Source organism: Cynocephalus volans, chromosome 6 (assembly GCF_027409185.1).
Source record: "Cynocephalus volans isolate mCynVol1 chromosome 6, mCynVol1.pri, whole genome shotgun sequence".
NCBI classification, from domain to species: domain Eukaryota; kingdom Metazoa; phylum Chordata; class Mammalia; order Dermoptera; family Cynocephalidae; genus Cynocephalus; species Cynocephalus volans.
This window is the reverse complement of record NC_084465.1, coordinates 92,576,231-92,603,329: the sequence shown is the minus strand read 5'-3', so window position 1 is coordinate 92,603,329 and position 27,099 is coordinate 92,576,231. Positions and strand designations below refer to the sequence as shown.

The 27,099-nt window shown below is 35.2% G+C and overlaps 1 protein-coding gene across 2 annotated transcripts in view; it reads right to left on the bottom strand.

Moving 5' to 3' along the window:
- ZNRF2 (zinc and ring finger 2) overlaps positions 1-27,099 on the bottom strand; it is an 88,320-nt gene that overhangs the window by 15,682 nt on the left and 45,539 nt on the right. The window contains exons 2-3 of one of the 2 annotated variants that reach the window (XM_063099889.1): positions 25,938-26,033; positions 718-794 (exon numbers count right to left, since the gene is read on the bottom strand). In XM_063099889.1, the coding sequence (XP_062955959.1) occupies positions 718-794; positions 25,938-26,033 (173 nt within the window). The remainder of the gene's footprint in view (positions 1-717; positions 795-25,937; positions 26,034-27,099) is intronic. The other variant, XM_063099888.1, reaches the window with a different exon arrangement.

Here is a 27,099-nt window from a genome sequence, read left to right as displayed (position 1 = left end):
AGTTTGAAATACTCAAGCTGGGGATGGCTACATATTTAGAGGAAGTATTTTCAAGACTGGTCACATGCTTTATCTTGTAGAATTATTAAACTGCTATAAAAATTGGTGTCAGAAATGAGCTTACACAGTTTAAAATAGCCCTGTCCAACAGAACTTTCTGTGACAAAATAAACAGTCTTTTTATCTGTGCTATCTACAATGGTAGCCACTAGTTATGTATGGCCTAAAAATAGCCCTTGAGAAAATGGCCAGTGCAAGAAACTGAATTTTAAATTATTTAATTTTTGTAAAATATGAAACCTTAAGATATATAGTAGGTAACAACATAGATTTCTAAATTACAAACTTCTGTCACTTGATATTTCATTTATAGTCTCTCAAGCTCTTTTGGCATTGTTCAAAGAAATTACTTAAAATTCAAGCAGCCAAATATGCAAAATTAAAATATTTAGCAGGTCCAAGCACATATCCATATAGTTATTGGAGATCAAGACAACATTAAAAAAAAAAAAAAAAAAGCAGACAGCCAAAACCTTGAAAACAAACAAACAAACTCAAACCAACAAATAACTGAATCTGTTAGAAGCAGCCAAGGAAATTCCATGCGAAAATTTCATAATCATCACAACTTTAATTTCAGATCAGGCATCCAAACAGGTATATGATCTTTTTCAGCAAAATACAATGCCAAGCACTATTATGGATCAGGCATTTTACCTGAAGATTTATTTTTTGTTCTTGAACCCTCAATGATAGCAGTAGAAAACAAAAGCAGCTGAAATGTGAAATAATCCCTAGAAAAATCAAGAATTAAAAAAATTCACAACATTAGTAAGAAACAATTACTCAAAGAATGAAAAGTTGGGGCTCACAAGGTTTATTCATAAATTCTTTCAGATATTAAGTTATCTCTAATGGGTTTAAAAGAAGAAAAGTGAACATTAATACTATAAATTATAGATCCATGAGCTATTACTGTGCTCAGATATCATAAGGAGGTTTATAAATGATATTTAATAAAGGGAAGCTGCCATTTTCACTGTAAGATAAGTACATCAATAAAAATATGGGAATAACTTTCATTAATCTGTCTAAAACTGAAAGTTCCTGGTCAGTGTCAGCTTTTAGCCTTTTTAGAACATCATTACTCTGATTTGACTAAGAATTACTAGCTTCTCTGCCTAGATGCCACTGACAAGCAATGCTTCTTTAGCTTAAATATAACTAAGACTTGATTACTAAACACATAGATACTCTTCATCTGCACTGTTAGTAATCTACTGTAAAATTAAAACTAATTCTTCAAGAGGATAAACAGATAAGACATGTGACTATTTTGGTACCTTTTTTAAAAAACTTTGTATTCTTGGGAATATTCTGGGAATTGACATTTGGTGACATCTCTAAGAAAATGTAAATAAAATGGAACCCAAACAATTAACTCTAAAAGATAAAATACACAAAAGGAACACTAACTCCATACTTGCAGTCTCAGCTTTCTTTGGCCTTTTTGTTCCTAACCTGCCACAAAAAGCTAACTGAGGATTAAGTATTTCATAAAATTAGGTACCTAACAAGATGCAAGTAGTCACGTAAGTCACCTAAGGAATTATTAGATTACCAAATTATTTCCCAAACATCAAATCAAACTATGATAATTCTCCTATTCCCCCTCCCTGGTACAAATCAACAATAAACCAAAACTCAAAAACAATTACACTGATTTGCTGAACTCTAAACAGTATTTTCCTAAATGAGTTGTTCATGTGAAAAAGAAAAAAAATTTTTTAAATTGCTGAATACATACAAAAATTGAATAAACTATACTTTGAACTAAAATCTCAGGTTTGTCTTTAATCACTATAGAGAGAAAAAACACCAGTCACGAAAAAATAAAAAAGCTAATATCCCTCATCTTGAAGGTTAATTTATTATTGTATACTTTTAAAATTAGATTACTGTAATACATTGTATATAGCCTCTTCATGGCAACAAAAAAGGAATCAAACAATCTGGGTAATATTATGTAGCCAAAAAAACAAATAAACAAAACCCCACAACAGTTCTAGGTTCAAATTCCAACTCTTCCAACTTATTTAGAGTAATATAATGGGGATAACAATACCTACACCTCATCGGGTAGTAATAACAAATAATACCTGTCAAACATCTAGCACTACACCTGGCACAGAGCAGGTATGTTGTGAATACTAGCTATGTGATTACTGGCAAGAAAGGACTCCTCTGAGTTTGTTTTCTGCAATCTATAGTGGTAATTATGACACCTGCTCAACCTGTCTCTTAGGATTGTTGTGAAGATCTAATAAGATAATGCAAATAAAGGCAGTCTCATGGAAAAAGAACAGGCTTGAACTCTGGACAAGTCACAAACCTCTTTAAGCCTCATTTTCTTCAAATAAATTATGAGTCATAATACCCATCTCACAAGGTCTTTAATACTGAAGATTAAAAACAAAAGAGCTCATAAATGTGAACACACTCAAAAGGCACTAACTAAATACTAGCTGAATATAAACAAAATTCTACTATAGCAGTACTGAAGTAAAACTGAAAAATGCTGACTCAAATAGTATTTACAGCATCCAACAATACATGTTACATCATGTATTAGTGTCATGTTACGTCAGAATTACCATCAGACTTATGCTAGGATTCTATATATCATTTTATTAAAATGAATTTGAGAGGGAGTATTATGATGTGTACGTCTACTGCTTTTGTTGGAGCTAAAGTATAAGGCTCTTTCTCTTCTGCTTCTTCTAGAGGCTGAGATAGTCAGCAGGCTGACTGATAAATATTATGCAAAGGCCACAAACTCAAATGTCTAAGGGGGACAGCTAGAAAACTAGAAGATGTAGCTCTTAACTATCTTATAAGAAAAAAGGACAGCACAACTGTGACAAGTGCCAGTTAAATTTGGCCATGAATGGAGGCAAACTGGTACATGTAATCCTACCTAAAGGGGCAGCTGCTACTAGAGCAGAATACCATGTGAGAATGAAGGCCCAGATATTATACATTTAAAGCAGTTGGAAACTTAGGTTTTTAGGTGAAATTTCTCATTTTCAAAATAATCACTCAAAAAACATTTTTTGACACTGTATAAGACAAAACATACCTGTGAGTCAGATGTAGCCAATACTTTGCAACCTCTGTATTGAATAAACAGGGTAAATTTCATGAGAGCAGGCGACTTTGTAGGTTTTGCTTACCCCAGCACGTAGCAGTGTTTTGCATAGAGTAAGTGTTCAACAAACATTTTTTGAACAACTAATGAAGTAACAGTCATCAGGAGAAAACACCAAGCAACAAGTGAACAGCCAATGGTTAGAAAAAATACCCCAAAACCATGGAGTTGTTGACAGTGACTTGGGCACTTTAACTATCTGCAGTCTTGGTGACTCCATTAATTTTGTGTGTGTTTAAGTGTACTGACTTCTTTATTCAAGAGGTTCGTGTCACCCAATCAACCAAAAAGCACTGAATATGTGCCAAGTTTGTCAATAAATGCTTATATGTTTATTAGTATGTACGGGTAAAGTATTGAAAGTATGTATGCACAGGAAAGATATTAAAAATGTCCACTCCTAAAATAAAAAAGCATATTAAAAAATATCTACTCTTGAGATAATAAAGCGTGAAATTCAAACGTATCTGAAAAAAGCAAGAAGCTAAGAACCAGTAGCTCTGACATTAATAGTCATGTAACAGTAACAATAGAGTTCTTTTATCCTGCTACTAATCTATTAAAATAATTGTTACTAATTGCTGGATCCTGGAGATTCTAAATCTAGATTCATCTGAAATCTCAGGTAACATACCCATGAGAAAATCAAAAAAGAGCAAATATGAAATGTTTTTTTTTCTTTTTAATTGTTGTAAGGAGAGGATGAAAAACGCATTGCTTTGGAAAGAGGTTTGTTTCTCTCCTCAGTGAGCTTGGTCAAAGTCTACTAATCCTAAAATTGCCCAGGCATTCAGCAATACCTGAGTGAATCTATTGGAACAGGGTAAGAAGACTGCTCTCAATGACACTGAAAGCAATGAAAAGAAGCCACAGAGTTGGGCTGAGGATAAGACCTCCACCTGCACCCAAGAACAGCATTAAACAAAAAGTTTTAATGTGCCAAGATACTAATGACCACTTGCATTCTATCTTTTCCTATTTGACAAAAAAAGATAATATGACCTAGAATGGTGTGGAGAGAGTCTACATCTCCCAACATTATGTGTATTTGAGAAAGATCATTAGCTATCTAAGTAAGTATACAAAGTAATGTTGATAAGGGTGTGTGGGGGAGATCATGTTGAAAGACACCTACCATAGGGGCAAATAAATAAAGGAAAATGTGAAGAAAGAAGTAAACAAGGATGATGCCAATGACTTTAACAACAAAAATTCTTAGCACTAAAAAACACAGTTTTTCAATTTAATATTTTCAGAGGAAAGGAAAAAAAAGGGTCATAGCAGAAAATTAAATCAGTGGTCTAGAATAAATATCATGTAAATAACTCTAAAAAACCAAAAATCATGAATAAAAACATAAGACAGAGGACAAATCCAGAAGCTCTAATATTGAAATTATATTAGTCACAGGAAGAAAAAAAGGAAAGAAGAAATAATAATGAAAGAAATACTAGAAGAAAATAATCCCTGAGCTCAATAACACTTGAATTTTAGGCTGAAAGGGCTCATGAAGTCCCAAAGAGGATTAATTAGAGATGGGAGCAGGGTGAAAAAACACTTAAATAGATGCATCCTGAAGGAAAAAAAAAGAATTTCTGAATTTCAAAAACAGAAATCATGTTATACACTTGCAAAGGGAAAGACCAACTAATTTAAATTTTAAAAATGAGACTAAGCCAGACTTCTCATCTACTGTTGCTTTGCCCCCCACGGATTTGTCACCCCACTTCCCAAGGGTGACAGAGCTGCAAAGAATTACTCAAAGCCCATCTCTTCTGAGCAGTGAGAAGACCTGAAGTGGTTGACTTCCCCAGGAATCCTATAGTGAGAGGCATCCCTTCTTTGGGAAATTAACCCCAAATTGGGGTTCTCTTCCTGCATTTATTTTCCAGACCAGGACATTACAGGAAGAGAACATAGGTGGGGTTATAGTTTAACAATATAGGCTGGTAACTTTCAGTGAAAAGTCAGATGACATTCCATTAGACAATTAAGTGATCCACCAACAAAAGCCTGGTCTTAGCAAACATTCCTTCTTACAGCAATTTCTCGGTATCTTTACATATCTATCAGTAACCTGTCTATCCTTGAGCCAGCAACCTCGCTGTGCCACAAATCTTTATCTTACACCAGAGACTTTATAGCCTGAGGAAAATTTCCTGTCCTTTGCAAGGTCAATATCTGAAACTGCAAGGCTTTGGAAAACCAGGCCCTGTGAAGTACATTTGCTTTAAGAATCCTCTACAATCTACAATACTAGGAGTCAGAAAGCAGTACAATTTTACAGATTCAAAGAAAAATACCCCTGAAATTATAAAGTCCTATACTTAGCCAAGATAATATTCATATGTAAAAACAAAGAATATTTTGACATTCAATAGCTCAGAAAGTATACCACCCATTAAGGCTTCCTAAGGAAATCACACATGGAAGTGGTTGTAACAAAAGAAAATTAAACTAAGAATGAAGATCTTAATGTACAGAAAAATAAAAAGTATAAAAAACAGCAGTGAACAAGGAAACAAGTATAAGTGAAATTTAAATCTAAGTAGATAATACTGTGACTAAAACTATAATGTAACTCTATGGGTTTGTGAAACAAGTATCATACTCTGCCAGTAAAAACTTAATGTAGAATGTAAAGTCTAAACTGTCTCGTAATATCCACAACTTAGAGACAAAGGAAGTAGGGAGCAGGGGTGAGGGAAGTGAACAAGTATAATATATCAGGAGAAGAGCTCAGAGAAAACCTTTAGTTTTGACAGAATAAAAGAAAAACATGTGTATATATCTTAAACCACCAAAAAAATCGTAATAAATGTTAAAAATACACAAACAGTACAGACTATATCTTCTGATAACAATGCAGCAAAATTAGAAAACAAATAGCAAAACCAGGGGTGAAAGCCCCTAACAATTGGATATTTAAAAACTCTCCAATAACTTGAGTTTAAAGATATCCCAAAATACAAATTTTCTTAAAAAAAAAAGTAACAATAAAAACACTATTTATCAGAACCTACAGAACAGAGCTAAAACATCTTCAGAGAAATTCCATAGCCTTACATACTTATGCTGAAAAAAAAAAGAAAGGGAAGAAAGAAAATAATACTCCTGAAACAATAAATTCAAAAAAGCATACCTAAGGAAAGAAGAAATAATATAAAAAGACTAAATTAATGAATTAGAAAACAGAAAAATAGACCCAAAGGAATCTAAGAGCTGATTCTTTGAAAAAAAAAAAACTATCAACACAGAACAATTGTTAGCTAATAAGAAAAAGTGTAAGGGGATGCAAAAACAAATACATAATTTTAGAACAAACTGGAGAAATAATCACATTATTGTGCAAAATATAGAATCCATAAGAGACTACTTTGCTCAACAGCATGCAGTAATGAAGTAGATAATTTTCTGGGAAATACCAATAAGCAAAATAGATTAAAGACAGAAATCCTTCATAGAAAAAAAAAATAGTCTAACAGTGATTGTTCACAAAAGCATGAGGCCCAAACATTTCCACAGGAAATTATACTTAACCTTTAAAGGTATCTGATTCAAATGTTATTTATGTAGCTCCAGAACACAAAAAAGAAGTCTCCTAAATGTTTTTTTCTGAGCAAGGATAACTTTGATTCTAAGACCCCAAAACTACTCCAACATCAGTTTTCAGAAAACCTAAATGAAATTCTAGCAAATACATTCTCGCTCTATACCATGGTGAAATACTAGAAGCATTCTCAATGAAGTAAAAAAACAAGCCAAAAATGTCAACTACTACCTTAATTTAACACTGTTATGGAAATCCAAGCCAAATCAAATAAGTGAAGGAAATTAAAGGTATAACAATTGGAAATATGAGCTAAAATGATTACTATTTGTAGATAATATAAAACCAAAGACAATGAAAAGCTATTACCAGAAAAAGACAAAGTTAGGCCCACTATTAATAATAGAAATCATGATCAGCATACACACAAACAGTCTGTTAGAAGAACCATAAAAAGAATAAAAAACATGTAATGTTTTAAGTAAAACATGTGTAATAGTTTATTAAAGAAACCTTAAGGCCCTACCTCAAGAATCCTAATAATACCAAATATTGGGACACTGTATAAAGCCACATTGACCAGAAGAGTGTAACACTGGACCAAGACTAAATGACTAGGTCAGTGAAAGAGAAGAAGTTCAGAAAAAGACCCAAATACCTACTGAAATATGATGTATGATAATATTGCATTTCAAATAATGAAAACACATGAAAATTTTTCATTCTAATAAAAATAAAAAATGATCAAAATTACATAAAAATATCTTTTTTATGAGATTCGCAAAGATTGAAAAGTATGATAATACATTTCGTTAGTGAGGATATGAACCAACACACTCATATGCTGCAGGTGAGAATCAAAATGGGCACAGCATCTTTGGACAGAAATCTGTCAAATAATTATCAGAAATATAAATGTACATCCCTGACCAAGCAAGGATTCAAGGAGTACATTCCATAGACATACTCATACACATATGAAATACCAGGAACAGTTTACGTTGCTTTGCCTTCCACTGATTTATTACCCCTTTTCCCCTGGGTGATGGAGCCACCAAAGATTACTCAAAGCCCATCTCTTTTGAGCAGTGAGAAACCCCAGAAAGGGTTTAATATCCCAGGACCCAGGACCCTCAAGCATGAGGCATCCTTCCATTTGTGAAGTTAACCACGAATTGGGGTTCTCTTCCTGCATTTATTCACCAGAGCAGCAAGTTACAGGAAGAGATATAGGTGGGGTTTTGCTAAGTACAGTTTAACAAGTTTTACAATAGAAGCTGGTAACATTCAGTAAAAACAAGTCAGATGACATTCTATCAGTCAATTAAGTGATCCACTAACAAAGGCTTGATTTAGCAAACATTCCTTCTCCCTCCAGCAGCTTCTCAGTAACTTTACATATTAATCAGTATCTTGTCTGTCTTTGAGCCAGCAACCTTGGAACAGAGACTCAATAGTCTGGGGAAAATTTCCTGTCCTTTGCAAGGTCAATATTTGAAACTGCAAACCTTTGGAAAACCAGGCCCTGTGAAGTACATTTGCTTTATGAATCCTCTACAGTTTAAACATCCATCTACAGGAGACTGATTAATAAATAATGGTTTACGCACCTATAAAATAAAAGGTTATTGTAAAGAGGAATGATGAGGCTCATTTGGAATAATTGCCAACATATAATATGAAAAACTCAAGGTTCACTGTGTAAAGTGTGTGGGGGGAGAATATATGTATATATGTGTTTGCATATGCATTAAATATCTCTTGAACAAGCATAAGAAACTGGTGATAATGGTTACCTTTGAGAAGAGTGACCAAGAAACTGAGATGAGAGGGAAATTTTTCCCTGGATATCCTTTATATCTCTTTGCTTTAGAACCATGCAAAAATACCTAATCAAAAATAAAATTAATTAAATGAAAAGAAAGTAAGAGCAAAGACAGCAGGCAAACGCAAATTTAAAAAAATCACCACTGGGAGATAACTGGAGTCTCTCAGTATTTCTGCATACTTTGGACTCTTTTCAAGGATGTTTGTATAGCAATTAGCCTAGGAAAACAGTTAGTGTCACCTCCAGACATGCTTACTTCCCAAGATAGAAGATTCAGGTTCCCTAAGGTCACGATTCCTCTTCTGTAACACAATCACTGAGTATGCAGACGTCACCAGGCCCTCTTCACATCACCATAGGCTTAAAGAACTCACATAAGAAAATGCTGATACTTTTGCTATTATTATTTCTATGAGTAATAAAATTCTTTGATTCTTACTCAGGAGTCTTATGTCTTCTGCCAGAAGCCATGAAACTGTGGCAGGCTAACTTGTTAGTTTGCAAAGTAGGATAAAATCTCAGACCCTTCAGTTTTTGGCAAGCATAAGCCAAAATAATATTACATAAATCAGAATATAAGGCTAAAAGCCTAACACGGGACAGAGAAGAATACTTGAACAGCGAAACACTAAAGACTCAAGAACAAGACAGGCATGCCCAATGGTACCACTATTACTCTACACTGTTTGTAATTCAGTAAGACAAAGAAACACAACATGTGCATAAACACTTGAAAACATTACTTTCGTTTGCAGATAACAGTTAAATATCTAGAAAATCCAACAACTCACCTATAACCAATAGCTTCTCTTTACACCAGCAAAACCAGTTTGAAGTTCAAAAGGTAAAAACGAATATCATTCTCAACAGCAATTAAACTATAAAACACTAGAAATAAACTTAACAAATTTAACATTAAAAATATAGGGTCTCTATGAATCCAAACAAATGTAGAGACACACCATGTTCCTTAACAGGAAGACTGAAAAAGTAAATTAGTGATTTAATAAAGGATAAAACACAAAGAGTCCAGTTGAGCTTTTTGTTAATGAATAATAAACTATACTTCGTATTCACTCATGTGTACTCTCTATATAATAAACATAAAACACAGTATCTGAAACTACAAAGTAAGACTTCGTAATAGGAGTCATCACTATGAAAATTTCACAATTTAAAACCCAATAAAATTAACTCACATTTCCTCTCTAACAGATATCTTTTGGGAATGCCCTTTATCCACTATTGCAACATTAGTAAATTCAGATTATGTGTTTCAACTCAGATACTGTGTATAATGTACTATATACACAGTATGTTTTAGTGTATCCTGGGGCTACTTAAAATCTGAGCACATACGGCACATTAGAAAATTTTAGAAGAGAATTCCTTTACATCCCAGCAGATGAGAATGCTTTAATTAAAATAAAATAATGTATGGTTTCCCTCCTAGAATTAAATATCTGGGCTTAGCTTTTACTCTTCTGCATATATATTTTATTAATTTATTTATTCATACGCTCAATGATTTATATCAATATGAACCCAGATATATTTATTTTATACTTTGGGTTGTCATCCATTACCATGCTATATTAATTTTGTTGCTCAAATTGTTCCAGCTTTGGCTACTGGAAGCTCTTTTCAGGTTGGCTCGTGTGTCCCTTTGATAGGTCCTTACACCCTTTTGTTTTTTGAGTACTTGCTTTCTTTCAGATACTACCAGGTGCTCCAGGCTTATCTTGAATTTTTTTTCCTGCCCCAGCCCTAGAATCAGCCTTTTCTCCAAGAAACCTGGTTCCTTTTTACCGGAGAATAGTATTTAGAAACCAAGATCTGGATGCTAGATGTCAAAGATTTTTCAGTTATATAAAGGTCCCTCATACCAAAAACCATTACAAGGAAAAGTCTAGGAATTGAGAAGAACTGAGGGGAAACCTTAGGAGTACAGTTTGAAGGAATTAAGATAAAAGGAGATACAAGTAACAACAATCTAGAAGGTGCTGAGAGGTCAAGAAGCCTGGAAATCTCAAATGGGAGAAATCAAGCAAACCTTAAATGTATTATAAATATTTACATGGCAAAGGAATGGGATTATCCAGAATATTTTTATTTTTTCTTTTTATTGCTTTACCTTAACACACACAAAATGTTAAGAGTTAAATAAATACAATTCCCCGCAAAAGTAGAGCCACTGTGTTAATATTGCCCTCCCTGAAACCAAACCACTCAGTGACTGGGAAGATATCCCAAGGCCACCTCTGAGGCAAACCAGGACAGTGCAATGGATTATCAGGGCAAAGGTGACTTAAAGGGCATAAAAGCCCTTTAAAAGGTTTTATATAGGTAATAAATGGTCAATGAAAAAATACTCACAAACCACTTCTTTAATAATCCTTTCTAAAATCTTTTTTGAATTCAAAAAAATATTCAATAATCCATTGCAAAATCTTTACACACACCCCTCACCCCTTTGGGAAAAATCCTAAAAAAACCACATTTCATAATTTTCCCATTTTGCAAAGATTAACCTGCTCAGCATATCATTTAAAGCAGCTAGGTACTCTTTTATAATCTCTTTACCCCCCAATTGAGTCACTCCATTGCCAACCCACAAGTCATTTCCAGCAACCACTAAACCTAGCTCATTCTTTCTTATAATGCCTCTGACATCTGCCTTTCTTCCCTCCCAATACATCACCTAGCCCCTGCACATGTAAGGTGCCAACCTCCAAAACGGTCTTTAATTAAATTCTTTTCCTTACAAACATTTCTGTATATTAACACAAGATTAATCTTTCAAGCTCCAAAAAACTGATAATACAACTTCATTATACACCTTAATTTATCTTTTCACCTTCAATTCTCTTTTATCTGATGCTCTTGCTCTCAAATATACCTGCCCATTTATTTCTAAACATGCCCACCCTTTCTCACCAAATCTTCTTCATCCTTCCAAGGCCTAAGTTAAATGTCTAAATACAGATTAATTTATCTTTCACTGCATACTTATATATAAAATAATTTTGTGAAACGGCAAAACTGCTGACAGATGTGTGCCGAGTACTAGCTTTGTTTCTTAAAAGAGCAAACACAAACATGAGAGAAACTTGTAAATGCATTTTATTAATATTTGTGTTCAAATCCCCTTAAAATAAGAATTTACCAATACCACATCTTAACCAAGATAAGAACTATGACCGGGGGGGAAAAATAAGAAACTTTATTACTTTGAGAACACCCATCTTGTTTTACTTGGTCTCTTGCACTCTGTTTTTCTTTTTCTTCTTCTGATTTCTTCTAAAATTCAAGCAAGCTTACTCAGAATGCTGGAATGATACAAAAACCAGCCTTATGAAAAGTGATAAAAGGAAAAGGAGAACCCCAAAATAGGCAAGGTTTATATAAAGATCTATGAAATGACGAGACAAATTAAAAATCAGTAAATAAAGAAAACAGATATCATCTTCTCAAATATTATTAATGAAATCAGAAACGGAATCTGAAATCTATTTCATGCCCTTGAGATCTATCAGAACTTCCTTCTCATTCAACTATTTTTATTCTGATTTCTTTTCTATGCATGTATCTTCTTTTATAACAAGCTATAAAGAAAGAATGTACCTCAATATACACACACTTATCCATGTACAGTCAGCTTTTTACAGTATTTCTATTTCTATAGAACACAAAAGGGTCAATGCTTCTCCAAAAACTAATTTTGCTAGAATTCCAGTAAGCAACCTGCCTGTCACCAAATTTAAACTTCAGATTTCAGCTATGTAGGCCACCATGCTGCTTATAAAAAGTATAAAAAGGAATATATTTTTCCATTAAACTGCAGCTTTAAATTGTCACATCCTATAATAGCAAGTAGTTTTCTAATTATCATCCCACCCTCTACTCCTTTATGTATTATAAAACTAATACTGTCATGCAACACTTTTAGACTTCTAACTAATTTAAACAATTGGGCTTTTTAAATAAAATATCAAAAGAAGCATTTTACATTTGTTAGCATGTTAGATAATATGGCACCTACTTTATGTTTATCTCTCAAAGCAAAGGCAATAATTTCATAGTAATAACAACAGGTCTTGTTTACTTAGCACTCACTACCTGTGAAGAACTACGCATAATTTCTCACTTGATTCTCGCAATAACTCTATGAAGACGGGTACAATTTCTAGTCCCCCCCCCCACTTTTTTTAAACAGGAGAGAAAACAAAGACCAAGATTACACAGGTATTAAGTGATAGAAATGGGATCTGAACTCAGCAACCAGTTATAAGCCATTACACAAAGTACTCCTATACTTCTTTAACATTTTAAATGCAAACTGGTGCACACTGGGGCCGCTGTGTGTTTACAGAAGGGCAGTAAAACTGAATTTAGTGCCATATAAAATGGGCTTACAATTTTGGTAACTGGATCATAACCATTTCTGATCCATTGTCTTTTTAAAATTTTTTTGCTCCATTATCTTTATAAAGTAAACATCCACTAAATTTCAAATTACTCCGCAAAACAAGAAGTATATCAGAAATGTTAACACAAGAGGAACAGGATAAAATATTAGTTTTCAAGTTACTTTAACATTTTTCTCTTCTTGTTAGATATTTGGTTTATGGTGGTTCCTTATGGATTTACTTTTATTTGTGTTAGTCAAGATGATTCTGCTCCTTCAATCTGAGAATTCTTAGCTTTCAGCAATTCTGGAAGGTTCTCTGCCATTTCCCTTCAAATATTGCCTCAGTTGGTTAGTGCGTAGCCTTGTAACATCAAGGTCATGGGTTCATGCCACTTAAAAAAAAAAAAAAAAATCGCCTCTTCCCAATTCTTTCTTCTCCTGAAATTACTGTATGTATGGTGGTGGATGCTCTTCTTGCGGGCTCCATGCCATGTACCTCTTCCTCATATTTTCCATTTCTCTCTCCATTATACTCTATATAATTTCCTTAGACTAACCTTATACTTCATTAATTGTTCTTGCAGCTGTACCTCATCTGTTATTCACTGAGATTTTAATTTCAATGACTAATGTCTAAAGAGTTCAGTTTGAATCTTTTTCAAATCTTCCTGTTCTTTATTGTCTTTTTTCCCTTGTTTCCTATTCTTCCTTTTATAATTTTAATGATTTTAAACAAAGCATATTTATAGTAATTTTTAAAGTTCTCGAGGTAGTAATTCTCATTGTATTTGCTGACTCTCACTCTTTGTATAACTGTCATTTTTCATCACAAGTTCACCTTTAATGGAAACTGTATTTTTCTATAGGAATTCCATGTGGGTTTTAGAACAGTTTTGCTTTCGTTTCTGCCAAGGTCTTCTGAGATATTGACTGCTTTAAGATCTCTATAATACAGTATAAGCGATTTGACACTTTCTACATTGTCTTTTATTTCACTCCATGGGTGACAGTCAATTTGTAGCATAAAAAATTACTCTTTATTTCAATGCTGCTTCATAATGTAATCATTATGAAGCCACTTAAAACCACAATTAGGGATTCACATTTAAGTTAAAATTCAACCACAGGAACCACCAATGCAAATAAACAGAGACATCAAATCAGATAACAGAAATCTTGCACAGAAGGCAAAGTTCACACATGTTCAGGCAATGATATTAAAAGTTCTTACTAAAAATTCTGCTTGGTGGTTGGCAAGTTCTTTTTCTTTTTTTTCAGCACGCCCCAACCAACTGAGTTAACTGGTCAGCCTCTTCTTTTCTTAACTTCACTTATAAGAGACATGCCCAGCTGGCTGGTTAGCTTGGTTGGTTAGAGCACAGTATTTATTATAACACCAACTTCAGAAAGCATCCTGAATTCAGGAAGATTAAAATGTGTGTGAGGAGAGAAATCTTAAAACCAAGAAAATGAAGTATTTAATGCAGAAAGCAAGCTTATAGCTTAAAATGAGAATCTCAACTGTCTAGAAGGACAGATTATATTTACACAGGGAGAAAAAATGTTCTCTCCTGCAAATATGAGAATCCAGATCAATACAAAGCTTCGTGTGCACACTAGAATCAAAGCACTAACTACCTGATATAATCATATCTGCAACATTTGAGTGAGCTTGCAAGATAAATTCTCCCATGGACAGTATGGAAGTTGGGGTCCTTTTTCCTCATTTTCACTGCAGAACAAGTTGCATTCCAATTCACTCAATCTTTCTTTACATGTTTCCTTTAACATGGTAATAGTCACATCTTGCTCTGTCCAGAGCTAGTCTTCTTTCTGATGATTATGAATAGTTCTGCTTTGATTCACTACATGAGTTTATAATCTCTCAGAAGACAACTTTATTTCAAGTTACACCTCCTCCAGGTGCACAGGCGCACACGTGTGCGCACACACACACAATACCAGTTACAAATAAAACAAAAATTTCTTAAATATACATCTTACCATCTTTAATCACAGAACCCTAAAGTAAAAACTGAACTTTATATGATATAAAACATACTATAGTCCAGTGTAAAGGCCAATATAATCAAGACTAATAATTTGCTAATAAAATTTAATTCATTTTTTTGGTTTGTTCTGAAACATTCTGAATTTTTTCCATCTTGTCAAAATATCACCTGCAATAGACAACACCACCCACATCATTCACAATCCTTCCATGCTATGATTGCCTTGAGCCTTCTGCCTGAACCTCTGCTGAGCCAGCTGTCTAAGCCCTGAGAGCTTCCACCTAACTAGCCAATATTCTTCAGGTACTAGGATTTGGATGTTCAGGTATATTACAGATTGAAAAACAAAAGGGAAGTTGTTGTGGGCTAGTCTAAAAACCAAACCAACATTTAAAATTTCATCTCCATGAGAATGAATCTGAAATGCCAGATCACCAATTTCTAGTCAAATTTCTGGAACTCATCCTATTTGGGGGCCTGTCTATAAATATATCCAGCCTGAAAAACAGGCCCAACTATTCTCCTTGCTAACTATGAATGTTTATAGACAGTTAAATTGATACACAATTAACAAACACATTTCAAATTTTCAGATATAGCTTCTTGATAAATAAAAAGCCTACACTGACCAGGTCAACTAAATTATAGTGCCTTGGAAAATATGGGAAAAGCCAGCAGTCACATCCATTTGCATGTCCTTGGAAATGTAATAAGACTGTTTTAACTTAAGAAGTTAGACACGTAGGCACCAGAAAAAATAATGTAATAACCTAGAATGCTTCCTGTAACCTTTACCTTAGACTCCTGCAGGGAGGATGTAACCTAGTAACAATTCAAAACCTGTATACATGTACTAGAGCCAATAGAAAAATTGAGGTAGTGATTATGGGGCTGTCCTCTTCTCTCTCTCCTTTGATTCTTCCCCTTAGTGTGATTACAAAATGCTGACCTCTGCTGGCCCTGCTTTGGAGTGCATTTCTCAGGGAGATCTGACTTAAGCACCCCTCTCACCCCCACCCTGCTGCAGTTATCAAAGAATGGCTCATTAAACTCCATGCTTATATACTTGGCCTCAGTTTCTTTTAAGGTTAGCATACTTCAGAAAAGGCTTCTAAAAGTATAAGTTATATGCTGAAAAAATTTTTCGTTTGAGCATTAACACAATTTAAAGGTCCAATCTATCTGATATATCTCTCTCTCTATGGAATCAACATTTAGGAATTCAACTATGAAATCGTGAGGAGTCCAGGTAACTGAAAAGATTCGGCTTCAGAGATTCTCTCACTCACCTTGCTCTAAACTTTGTAATAACCCTAGATGCCTCACTCAGGCATTAAAAAGGCCAATTTTCACACAGACTAATCACCTGTGATAGATGACATTTGGGGGACAGGGAGGTTGCTTTTAAAAAAAGATGTGTTAGAATTCCCCTGGCGCATGATAGGGAAGCACATTACCAATTTGCCACCTCTTTGTAACCCTCCATATCAGTGCAGTCAAAGCTTCTTTCTTCTTCATGGACCCATATCTGGCCACTGACTCATTTTAAAACTTCAAAAACTATATATAATTTTTATTAAAAAGTTGTTTTTGTTTCTTGCTTGTTTATAGACAATTAACATAAACTTTAAAATTTTTAAACATTCAGGTCTAGCTACTTTAAGAATGGCTGCAATTTTACTAACTTTACTTTTTGCATGAAGTTTACTAATTTCTGAATAGGAATACTGCCAAATATTTAAAACTTGAATCTTTGGTTTACAGTATCTCCAAGTAGAAGATTATATGTTTGTTCTTTAAGACACCAAACAAGTAATCTAGTAGGAAAGTTTAATTAAATACAGTTAAATCAAGAAATTAAAAACTGGCAAAATATTACAACATACAAGAATCCTGTATTCTAGATATATTACACAAAAAGTAAGTGTACAGAATACTAAGATTGCATGCAAAATCATTATTATATGGTCAAAGGATATATATTTGCGCGCTTTAAATTTAAGGCCAGCGTCTTAAGATTTAACATTTATTTTAAAGACACTTGCATTAAACATAAATAATTATGAAGTATAATGATAAGATAATGGAGCAAGTGTGAGAAACAAGCCCAAGGATTTTTAGCCTCAAATTTTGAACCTGAATGAGGGTACTTCTTATTTCCTAAGTAACTGAATTCCAACCAGACTATGCAAAGTAGCCAATTAAATTTCACAATGCAAAAAGGTTAGGCTGTAACCAACACACACATTTACTATTCAAAGTAATCACTAAAAGCCACCTTCACATCTTGGCAAATGAATAGGAAAAAGTGCTCTACAATCAATTTGCAAAAAGGTATCCAAAACCTGAGGAGAAATCTCAGATTAACTTAACAAAGTGCTACTACATTTACTACATTTTTCACGTAATACCTTATTTAATCAATAAATCTTAGCTCAGAGAAATCAGTGACTGTTAGTAGGCTGTAAGCTCCATTTCCATTTTATTCATTGCTATATCCCTAGTTCCTAACACACAATACTGATGGATTTTGGACGTGACCGGCACCATTGTGCACACCATAAGCACAAAATAGCCACCAGCCTCGTCTTCCACTCCAGCACCAAGCCCCTCTCCCCTTCCCTTTACTAAAAGCCTCTTGACTTAAACAGAAACAACTTCCCGGCTTCCGCAAGGATGCAGTTCTCCACCCAGTTACTCCAACCCAATGGTCCCTCCCCTCCGTACATTTTGTGCCCAACAGCTAATATAAACTCTCACAATCCCATTGTTGCTGCTGTCATCCATTGTGAAGCCTGGTCTGTCCTCCAATTTGGGCACAGTCCGGCATATTCTTTTCTTTAAGAAAACTTGAATGGTCCCCGGCTTCTCGGCTCACTTTCTTTCAAATTCCTCATACATAATAAGTGCACAAAAGATATTTGTTGAATTAAGGTAGTCTTTCAATTGGCTTCACTCTTCAACAGTACTCTTTCTATTCATTTTATTTCAAACTAAATTTGACATCAGAAACCTGAATTTCTCGTAAACTTCTGAAGTTTTCCAATTTGTAAATTTTGAAAAAAAAACTTTGATTTTTCCTTTATTCTACTTATTAGTTAGAAGAAAAAAACCTATTTTTTTCCCCAACTTTATTCCAAAGTGTGCTGAGATCACATTGAAAAATCTATTCTAGGTCCTTGAATATCTAGAAATTTTGGTCAGAAAAGAATGCCACGGCCAAAAAGCACCAGAGACCTAATTAAAATACCAGTTAGCACCAGGGCTTGTATACCGTTGACAATTCTTATTGGTCTATATGGAACAGAGACAGACATGCAAAGCATAGGTGGAGTTTTGATCTCTCTTCATGCCTTTCGTTTTTTTTTTTTTTTCTTTAATTTTATTTTGTCGATATACAATGTGGTTGATTATTGTGGCCCATACCAAAACCCCCCTCCCTCCTCCCTCTCCCCCTCCCACCCAACAATGTCCTTTCTGTTTGCTTGTCCTATCAACTTCAAGGAACTTTAGTTGTTATGTCTTCTTCGCCCCGCCCCCCACCCCGGTTTTTGTGTATGTGTGTGTGAATTGATTTATTTACTTTTAGCTCCCACCAATAAGTGAGAACATGTGGTATTTCTTTCTGTGCCTGCTTTCACTTAATATAATTCTCTCAAGGTCCATCCATGTTGTTGCAAATGGCAGTATTTCATTCCTTTTTATAGCTGAGTAGTATTCCATCGTGTAGATGTACCACATTTTCCGTATCCACTCATCTGATGATGGACATTTGGGCTGGTTCCAACTCTTGGCTATTGTAAAGAGTGCTGCGATGAACATTGGGGAACAGGTATACCTTCGACTTGATGATTTCCATTCCTCTGGGTATATTCCCAACAGTGGGATAGCTGGGTCGTATGGTAGATCTATCTGCAATTGTTTGAGGAAACTCCATACCATTTTCCATAGAGGCTGCACCATTTTGCAGTCCCACCAACAATGTATGAGAGTTCCTTTTTCTCCGCAACCTCGCCAGCATTTATCGTTCAGGGTCTTTTGGATTTTAGCCATCCTAACTGGGGTTAGATGGTATCTCAGTGTGGTTTTGATTTGCATTTCCCGGATGCTGAGTGATGTTGAGCATTTTTTCATATGTCTGTTGGCCATTTGGATATCTTCCTTAGAGAAATGCCTACTTAGTTTTTTTGCCCATTTTTTAATTGGGTTGCTTGTTTTCTTCTTGTAAAGTTGTTTGAGTTCCTTATATATTCTGGATATTAATCCTTTGTCAGATGTATATTTTGCAAATATTTTCTCCCACTCTGTTGGTTGTCTTTTAACTCTAATTGTTTCTTTTGCTGTGCAGAAGCTTTTTAGTTTGATATAATCCCATTTGTTTATTTTTCCTTTGGTTGCCCGTGCTTTTGGGGTTGTATTCATGAAGTCTGTGTCCAGACCTATTTCCTGAAGTGTTTCTCCTATGTTTTCTTTAAGAAGTTTTATTGTTTCAGGGTGTATATTTAAATCCTTAATCCATTTTGAGTTGATTTTAGTATACGGTGAGAGGTATGGATCTAGTTTCATTCTCCTGCATATGGATATCCAGTTATCCCAGCACCATTTGCTGAAGAGGCAGTCCCTTCCCCAGTGAATAGGCTTGGTGCCTTTGTCAAAGATCAGATGGCAGTAAGTGTGTGGGTTGATTTCTGGATTCTCTATTCTATTCCATTGGTCAGTGTGTCTGTTTTTATGCCAGTACCATACTGTTTTGGTTATTATAGCTTTGTAGTATAGCTTAAAGTCAGGTAGTGTTATGCCTCCAGCTTTATTTTTTTGTGCTCAGCATTGCTTTGGCTATGCGTGGTCTTTTATTGTTCCATATAAATGTCTGGAGAGTTTTTTCCATTTCTGAGAAAAATGTCTTTGGAATTTTGATGGGGATTGCATTGAATTTGTATATCACTTTGGGTAGTATGGATATTTTCACTATGTTGATTCTTCCAATCCAAGAGCATGGGATATCTTTCCATCTTCTTGTATCCTCTCTAATTTCTCTCAGCAATGGTTTGTAGTTCTCATTATAGAGATTTTTCACCTCCTTGGTTAACTCAATTCCTAAGTATTTTATTTTTTTGGTGGCTATTGTAAATGGGCAGGCTTTCTTGATTTCTCGTTCTGCATGTTCACTATTGGAGAAAAGAAATGCTACTAATTTTTGTGTGTTGATTTTGTATCCTGCTACTGTGCTGAAATCATTTATCAACTCCAAGAGTTTTTTTGTAGAGGCTTTTGGCTGTTCGATATATAGGATCATGTCATCTGCAAACAGGGACAGTTTGACTTCATCTTTTCCAATCTGGATGCCCTTTATTTCCTTCTCTTCTCTGATTGCTCTGACTAGTACTTCCAACACTATGTTGAATAGGAGTGGTGAGAGTGGGCATCCTTGTCTAGTTCCTGTTCTTAAAGGAAAAGCTTTCAGCTTTTCCCCATTCAGGATGATATTGGCAGTGGGTTTATCATATATGGCTTTAATTATGTTGAGATACTTTCCATCTATACCTAACTTATAGAGGGTCTTTATCATGAATGAGTGTTGAATTTTATCAAATGCTTTTTCAGCATCTATAGAGATGATCATATGGTCCTTGCATTTGATTTTATTAATATGGTGTATCACATTTATTGATTTGCGAATGTTGAACCAACCTTGCATCCCTGGGATGAATCCCACTTGATCGTGGTGAATAATTTTACGTATGTGTTGCTGTATTCTGTTTGCTAGTATTTTAGTGAGCATTTTTGCATCTATATTCATCAAGGATATCAGCCTGTAGTTTTCCTTTTTGGTTATATCTTTACCTGGTTTTGGTATCTGGATGATGTTTGCTTCATAGAATGAGTTTGGGAGGTTTGCGTCTGTTTCAATCTTTTGGAATAGTTTGTAAAGAATCGGTGTCAATTCCTCTTTGAATGTTTGGTAAAATTCTGCTGTGAATCCATCTGGTCCTGGGCTTTTCTTTGTTGGGAGCTTTCTGACAACAGCTTCAATCTCCTTTATTGTTATTGGTCTGTTCAGATTTTCTACATCTTCATGGCTCAGTTTTGGGAGCTTGTGTGTGTCCAGAAATTTATCCATTTCCTCCAGATTTTCAAACTTGTTGGTGTATAGTTGTTTATAGTAGTCTCGAATGATTCCTTGTATTTCAGATGAATCAGTTGTAATATCACCTTTTTCATTTCTAATTTTTGTTATTTGAATCTTCTCTCTTCTTTTTTTTTGTTAGCCATGCTAATGGTTTGTCAATTTTATTTATCTTTTCAAAAAACCAACTTTTTGATTCATTGATCTTTTGTATTGTTTTTTGGGTTTCAATTTCATTAAGTTCTGCTCTGATCTTAATGATTTCTTTCTGTCTGCTAACTTTAGGTTTGGATTGCTCTTGTTTTTCTAGATCTTTAAGGTGAAGTGTTAGGTTGTTCACTTGCCATCTTTCCATTCTTCTGAGGTGAGCATTTAATGCAATAAATTTCCTCCTTAATACTGCTTTTGCAGTATCCCACAGGTTTTGGTATGATGTATCATTGTTTTCATTAGTTTCAATAAATTTTTTGATTTCCTGCTTGATTTCTTCTAGTACCCATATGTCATTAAGTAGAATGCTGTTTAATTTCCATGTGTTTGTATAGTTTCCAGAGTTTTGTTTGTTATTGATTTCTAGTTTTAATCCATTATAGTCTGAGAAAATACATGGGATAATTCCAATTTTTTAAAATTTGTTGAGACTTGATTTGTGACCTAATATGTGAGCTATCCTGGAGAATGATCCATGTGCTGATGAGAAGAATGAATATTCTGAGGTTGTTGGATGGAATGTTCTGTAGATATCTGCCAAGTCCAATTGGTCTAGAGTCTTGTTTAGATCTTGTGTTTCTCTGCTGATTCTTTGCCTAGATGATCTGTCTAATATTGACAGTGGGGTGTTCAGGTCCCCTGATATTATGGTATTGGTGTCTATTTCCTTCTTTAGGTCTAATAGAGTGTGTTTTATAAATCTGGCTGCTCCAACATTGGGTGCATACATATTTATGATTGTTATGTCTTCTTGATGGATCAGTCCTTTTATCATTATGTAGTGTCCCTCATTGTCTCTTTTTATGGTTTTTAGTTTAAAGTCTACTTTGTCAGATATAAGAATAGCTACTCCAGCTCGCTTTTCTTTTCTGTTTGCCTGGTAAATCTTTTTCCATCCTTTCACTCTTAGTCTATGTGAGTCTTTATGGGTGAGGTGGGTCTCTTGAAGGCAGCATATAGTTGGGTCCTCCTTTCTAATCCAGTCAGCCAGTCTGTGTCTTTTGATTGGGCAATTTAAGCCTTTTACATTAAGAGTTATTAATGAAAAGTGTTGATTTATTCCTAGCATTTTATTGATTGCTGTTTGGTTGTCTTAGGTGTCTTTTGTTCCTTGCTTTCTGATTTACTGTTTCTTTTGTGTTTGTTGGTTCCTTAGGTTGTACATAGCCTTTTTGTTTGTTTGTTTTCTCTTCATGAATGCCATTTTTATTATACTAGTGGGTTTAGATTTTTCTTGGGTTTTTATGGCAGTGGTAGTTATTTTTCAGGAACCAAACCCAGTACTCCCTTGAGAATTTCTTATAAGGGTGGTCGTGTGGTAGTGAACTCCCGCAGTTTTTGTTTGTCTGAGAAATATACTATTTGCCCTTCATTTCGGAAGGATAGCCTTGCAGGGTAGAGTATTCTTGGCTGACAATCTCTGTCTTTTGGGATTTTGAATATATCATCCCATTCCTTTCTGGCTTTTAGGGTTTGTGATGAAAAGTCTGATGTTAGCCTGACTGGGGCTCCCTTATAGGTGATTTGACACTTCTCTCTTGCAGCTTTTAAGATTCTCTCTTTGTCTTTTTTTTTTTTAAATTTTTTTATTTTTTTTCCGTGACCGGCGCTCAGCCAGGGAGTGCACCGGTCATGCTTATATAGGATCCGAACCCGCGGCGGCGGGAGCGTCGCCGCACTGCTAGCGCAGCACACTACCGAGTGCGCCACAGGCTCAGCCCTCTCTCTTTGTCTTTGGGTTTTGCCAATTTGACTAAAACACGTCTAGGAGAAGACCTTTTTGGGTTGAATATGTTTGGAGATCGTTGAGCTTCCTGGATCTGAAGATCTGTGATTTTTCCTATACCTGGGAAGTTTTCTGCCACTATTTCGTTGAATATGTTTTCAATGCAATCTCCTTTTTCCTCCCCTTCTGGAATACCCATGACTCGGATATTTGAGCACTTAAGGTTGTCTGATATCTCTCTCAGATTTTCTTCGATGCCTTTGATTCTTTTTTCTTTTTTTTTTGTCTGCTTGTGTTATTTCAAACAGCCCATCTTCAAGTTCAGAGGTTCTCTCTTCAACTTCAACAAGCCTGCTGGTTAAACTCTCCGTTGTGCTTTTTATTTCGCTGAATAACTTCTTCAGTTCAGCAAGTTCTGCTACATTTTTTTTCAGGACATTGATTTCCTTGTACATTTCCTTTTTCAGGTCCTGTATACTTTTCCTTGTTTCATCATGATGTCTAGCTGAGTTTTCTTGTATCTCATTCAGTTTCCTTAGAATTATCACTTGAAATTCCTTGTCAGTCATTTCAAGGGCTTCTTGTTCTATAGGATCTAGAGCTTGAGATTTATTATCTTTTGGTGGTGTACTTTCTTGATTTTTCGTATTTTTGGTATCTTTTCTTTGACGTTTATTCATTGTGGCAGGGGGTTTCACAGTCCACAGATCAGATGAAATGAGCAGAGTATCTTCTGTTCCACTGGGCAGTCTGATGAACACAGCAGGCAGACCGGCTCTCTTAGGGCAAGTTGGTGGGAGCAGTTGGCTGGTAAATGTCCTTCAGTCAGGTCAGGTCCCAAGGAGGAGTTGGGTGGGAGGGTGTGCAAATGCAGTCCTTGGGGTCCTGGGGCTTTGGCTTGAGGGGATATTGTTGGGGCGCCTGGGTCTGGAGGGCCCTGATGTTCGGGTGAGGAGGGGCCGCCGCTGCCACTGCCGGGTGAGGAGGTGGTACCCAGGAAAATTGCAGGCCTCGAGCCTGGGGGCGGTGGTGGCGCCAGCGCCGGCGCCCCGTCCTCACCAAAGATGAGTTTGAAGTCGAGCTCGTCGTGGGAGCCACAGTTTGCAGTAGTCATCGACGTGGCCCAGGGTGCTGCGGCGGTGGCTCTTTAGCGCCACTTCATGACGGGCCGCACCGGGCAGGAGGTCCTCTTCATGCCTTTCTTTTCTCCATCTATTTACTATATTTATTGAATAAACTTTCATCTCTTCCACTTCTAAATACGTACCTTTCATTTACTATATACTTAAGCAACAATGAAAAAAGTTGCAATTTCAACCATACATGCTTTACTCTGGAAAATGGCCATTACAAACATTACTTTTTACTTAGAACTGACCTAAAAGATTTTATTTCAATGCAGCAATTCTCAAAGTGTGGACCAAAGAATCTTGTGGAGTAAGAGACGTGGGGAAATCTTTGAGATTCTTTTAGTTTAATAAGGCAAAAACTATCTTCATAACAACACTCAGACATTATTTGCCTTTTTCATTCCCATTCTCTCCAGTATAACAGTAGAGTTTTCCAGAGGACACACAGCATGACATACACAACAAATTGAATGCAGAAGCAGATGTAAGAATTCTTTGTCATCAAGCCAGATATTGAAAAGTTTGCAAAAATACAGGGGGATGGGGAGGAGGTTAGTTAACGGATACAAACTTACCGCTAGATAGGAAGAATAAGTTCTAGTGTTCTATAGTAGTGCTAGTTGTCTATAATTAAAAACAATTTATTATATATTTTCAAATGACTAGAAGAGAGGAGTTCAAATGTTCTCAACATAAAGAAATAATAAATGTTTACAGTGATGGACAGGCTAATGGCCCTGATTTGAACATCACACATTTTATACATATATAGTAATGTCACTCTGTATCCTATAAATATGTAGGATAAAAAAATTTTACAATTAAAAAAAAAAAGGTGAAGCATAGTCAACTCGCAAAAGATGACTGATATTTCTAATAAGAGCAAAACAATGTAAATATGATTAATAAATAAAACAAAAATTATTTTTAAGTTTGTCATCCTTAGTTCATATTAATATTTCTATTTTAAATGTTTTATAATATACATAATTTTAGTATGTCAGTTTATGAATGTAATTATAAATAAATGAGGGTGCATGTTAAAAAAAATTGATGGATACATGCAATAACATGTGGAGAGCACAGAGCTTACAGAAAGTTACTCAATTTTAAAAAAATAAAGCTACTTCCTTAAATTCTCAAAAAAAGTCTGCAAAAATATAAAACAATGCCACTCTTGTCACTAAATATTCTTGTCTTAGAAAATTTACTTATTTTTCATTTAAAAGTTATGTCAACACAATTATATTTATCTTGTTTAAATGAATAAACACAAAAGTTTTGATTCCCAGTTTTAATTTCTAATATGACAAATAATAAATATAGCCCACATAGACAAAAACTCTCTGAAGTCCTCAATAATTTTTTAAAAGTGGTAAAGGGGAGCCGGCCCCGTGGCACACTCAGGAGGGGGAGGCGCTTGGGAGCGCAGCGGCGCTCCCGCCATGGGTTCGGATCCTATATAGGAATAGCCGGTGCGCTCACTGGCTGAGCGCGGTGCAGGCGACACCAAGCCAAGGGTTGCAGTCCCCTTACCGGTCACAAAAAAAAAAAGACAAAAAAAAAAGTGTAAAGGGGTCCTCAGACCAAAAAGTTTGAGAACCGCTGCTTTAATGGCCTAGTAAAGATAGAAAACAAGGTCCTTCCCTGCTTTTTAAATTTTACTTGAAATGCAAAATTTATAAAACGTAAGGCAATTCTAATTCAAAATATTATGTTAAAGCACTGGACTTACCATTATAGGTTATTCTTGGCTTTGTTAGACACATCACCAGATGCAAATCCATTTCATCTGAGGGTACGAATTTTGAGCATATGGGGCACTTAAATCCTAAAAAGTAAAAGAAACCCAAGTTACTTAACTATTGTGAATATCCAACCATGGTTTTTAAAAAGCATGAAAGACCAAAAACATTTCAAACTTCAATGTTATATTTACATTAATGTATTACACTACCTATGTGCAACCCAAGTTGAGAAAAGAGTCTGTGACTAAATATCTGACTTAAATAAGTTTATAAAGATCATCCTATCTTCAAATAAAATAAGTTCAAATAAGGAGAATGTGCTCCACTACAAAACTCCCATATCTCTTTTTAATTGTGCTGGTCCAGTCATTGTTTCTAATTTTTACATTGACCTGTACTTATGATTTCATCTTATAATACCTTTGCATTCTGACTACACTTGTGGAAATTACCTTTCCCAGGCTGGTATAGTACACTGAGTTGCAGGTTTTATAGCTAGATAGTATCTTAGAAACTATTCTACCCCGCCAATCTTTAAAAAAATTATGTCATGAGAGATGTGAAGCCTTTCAGAACAGCAAAAACAGGCCTTAACATTCCTGACTTTTACTTCAGTGGTCTTTCTGCCATAAAATGCTACTAAAGTCATAATACGAATAAAAAATACCATTAAACCAGGGCAGGTTTTTGCAGTCAACTTTGAGATTTAAATATTAGCTAGTTTCCTACAATATTCAATCTGCACTACTAAGCATTTGCCCGAAGTACTCCATTAAAAATAAACTGGCATACTAAAGGAGAGACTATTTTATATACTCAGTTCTATCCTGCTCCCTCACTTATCGAGGGAAACTGCCTATGCCCCCATCCCTACTGCTCCCTCCCCACCGCATCCCTAAACTGCTTGAGCAGTGCTGGACACCTGATTCCAATTAATTTACAGTTGGGAACAAAAAAGAACATTGGCCAAGCAGTAAAGAGCTGAACATGAAAATGGAGTGTCTGTGATGGCTCAGGTGTGACAGAAACAATAGGCAAGCACAGGAAAGTGGTCCACATGGAAATCTTAGAGCAGATGTATAGAGAGAAGCAGAATCACTGAGAGAGAGAACAACTAATAAGAAGGGGGTGAAAGAGACATGGTGGCAG